Source organism: Triticum dicoccoides, chromosome 2B (genome assembly GCF_002162155.2).
Source record: "Triticum dicoccoides isolate Atlit2015 ecotype Zavitan chromosome 2B, WEW_v2.0, whole genome shotgun sequence".
NCBI lineage: Eukaryota > Viridiplantae > Streptophyta > Magnoliopsida > Poales > Poaceae > Triticum > Triticum dicoccoides.
Genome location: NC_041383.1, coordinates 87,368,412 through 87,370,767, shown reverse-complemented (window position 1 = coordinate 87,370,767; position 2,356 = coordinate 87,368,412). Strand labels below are relative to the sequence as shown.

General features: G+C 43.1%; 1 protein-coding gene across 1 annotated transcript in view; it reads left to right on the top strand.

Annotated features, from left to right (window-relative positions):
* Positions 1-1,791, top strand: part of LOC119360548 — a 2,953-nt gene extending 1,162 nt beyond the window's left edge. Inside the window, exons 2-3 of the mRNA XM_037626141.1 lie at positions 62-353; positions 1,009-1,791. Of these exons, the coding sequence (XP_037482038.1) occupies positions 62-353; positions 1,009-1,633 (917 nt within the window). The 3' untranslated portion in view covers positions 1,634-1,791. The remainder of the gene's footprint in view (positions 1-61; positions 354-1,008) is intronic.
* Positions 1,792-2,356: the final 565 nt, after the last annotated feature.

Below are 2,356 nucleotides of genomic sequence, written 5' to 3'. Positions count from 1 at the left end.
CTGCGGCCCCATCTCGCCGCCCCGGCGCCCTCGCCGCCGCTGCCGCGCCTCGCCATCCCAGCGCCCACGCCGCTGCGTCCTCCGCGTGTGCCGCCGCGTGCTCCGCGCGGCCACAGCACCGACAACTCGACCAGGCCGCCGTCGCTAGTCCCCTGCACGCGGCCTGGAAACGAGGACCTTCTGCTACCTGCGCAGCTATTGCAGCTCCTTCTGAAAAATGGTGGAGTCAGAGAACATGGGAACTTCAAGCAGTATAATGTTGAAGCTGGATTTGAGATGGGAGAATTGGGATCATGGGCAAGCGATGATGAGCTAGTCAAGATGGAGGCCGGATATCTTCCTCACCGCTGCAGGTGAGGTTTTCTGTCTCGGTCTGGTCAAAAATAGTATTTGCACTGTTTACCATAACTGAGTTGGATTCTTTCTGTTTTTGAGAAATCAGTTGGAATTCTTATTTTTGTAAGCTGCAACTAAATCGATGAAACTTCTGAAATTTCACGAAATTCTGATCATTTCAAGGGTGATAGAAATGTTTGGATTTCGTTTGATGGAAACAATTTAATTGTTCGTATATAGAGAGGACTAATCCATTTATACACATCAAACCGGGCATAGCGCAATGGTAGGTTATTCTGTTCTCATCGCACAAGTCCAGAGCTTGAAATCCACGACTCATGTTTATTAGTTTTATTTAAATTTATGCCTACCGTGGGAAAAATTGTCAACAAGCTGAAATTGCTGAGAGTCAAAGCTAGGTCTGTGAAAATGCATGTTAGGAGCGCACCACTAATTTTGCTGCTAGAACAGGTATATATTCTATTCTTTAGATTTAAATTTATAAAAAAAAACAATCATGGATTAAACACATTTCAAAATTTAGGAGATCTCATAGCGGGTCAGCGAAATTTTGTTGATGTCAAAATTCAAAACCTTGAACTAAACATCAGTTTATGGGTGAGTATTGGTTCTTGTTCTGATATTAGTTTTATGTCTCCTCGAATTTCGTAGGGATGACTCATTTGAAGATAGCGAGACAAGTGAGCTTCTAATTTCAAAGCTTTCCAGTCTTGTTGGGGAAATCTATCGCGATTTACCAGAAAATTTGCAGAAGAAGTTAGGTGATGAAGTAAGAAGGGCCGCAGAACAACCAGCAGATAACAGTGGACAGGCAAAGGGATGGATGTGGGGTACGTTCCTCTCATCAGTCTGCGTCTCACTGGCCTCTCATTTGGCCATGTTCTTGATGTCTGCTCTGTGGCCCAGGAGCGAGAGTGTCAAAGAAGAATCAGCTGTCAGCTCGCCAGCTCCAAGTGCAACAGAAAAGAACATTTTTCTTCGTTGGGGGGTTGAAAAAGTCATAGGTCCTTTTCTTATATGTGTCGCTCTGACAGTCATTAGGAAGTTTATCATCAGCAAGGAGATTTGGAAGAAAAGCTACAAAGCAAATGAGATGGTTAATTTGTGGATCAATACCTTCGCAAAAGGGACGTTCTTCGCTGTAAAAGAATTTCCAGTAACGCGTGGTGGGTTAGAACTGTGGGCTCATTTAGCCTCATTTGCTATTGAGCTTCTCGGGGCCACATGGCTGTTATGGAGGTTTGGGTTCTGGGAGTCCGATGTTGTGGACAGTTGACCTGTAGATTCATGTGATGGTTTACTGCTTAGATTGTTAGATCTGTATGGTTTCCGAGATGGTTAACTACAGCTGCTGACAAACTCATTAGCAGCTAACTGTACTCTGTACTATTGTCGAAGCTGGTAATTGAGTACATACAGAATAGGCTGAATGCTTCTGGTGCTGTTTCAAAGCATGTTTATTCTGTCAGTTATATCTGTTCCTTGTAGTAGTCTTCTTTTCTTCTTGTGAATACTGTTGGTAGATGTCACACATTACTAAGATTTGATTTTAGCATGTGGCTCGTTGCGTAAGGAATTGGTATATTTTCAGTATCGTTAGCAAGCTGCAGGTTTTTATAGTTGGTAGAAATTTAGATTTAACATTGTTATGAATCGATGGGTCAAGTTTTCCACTTGTTATGAAATTTTGAGCTAATATATTGCGATGTGCGCATATGGATAGATGGTGTGTATATGGGGCCATGCTCATTTTCTGTTTCTTGCTAATGCTCTGGTTGATGCTGTATCGCATTCAGCGTCCATGATCGGTCGGTGTGTCATCTTGAGTTGTTGCTGTTTTGGAATGAGGCAGAAAGGGAGAAAAGAAGGCTCGAAACTCTCAAAATTGCAGTTAATTACTCCCTCCGTTTCAAAATAGATGACCCAAAGTTGGGTCATCAATTTTAGAACGGAGGGAGTATGTAGCAATCTCAAACCTTGAAACTGAAACTCTGAGAGG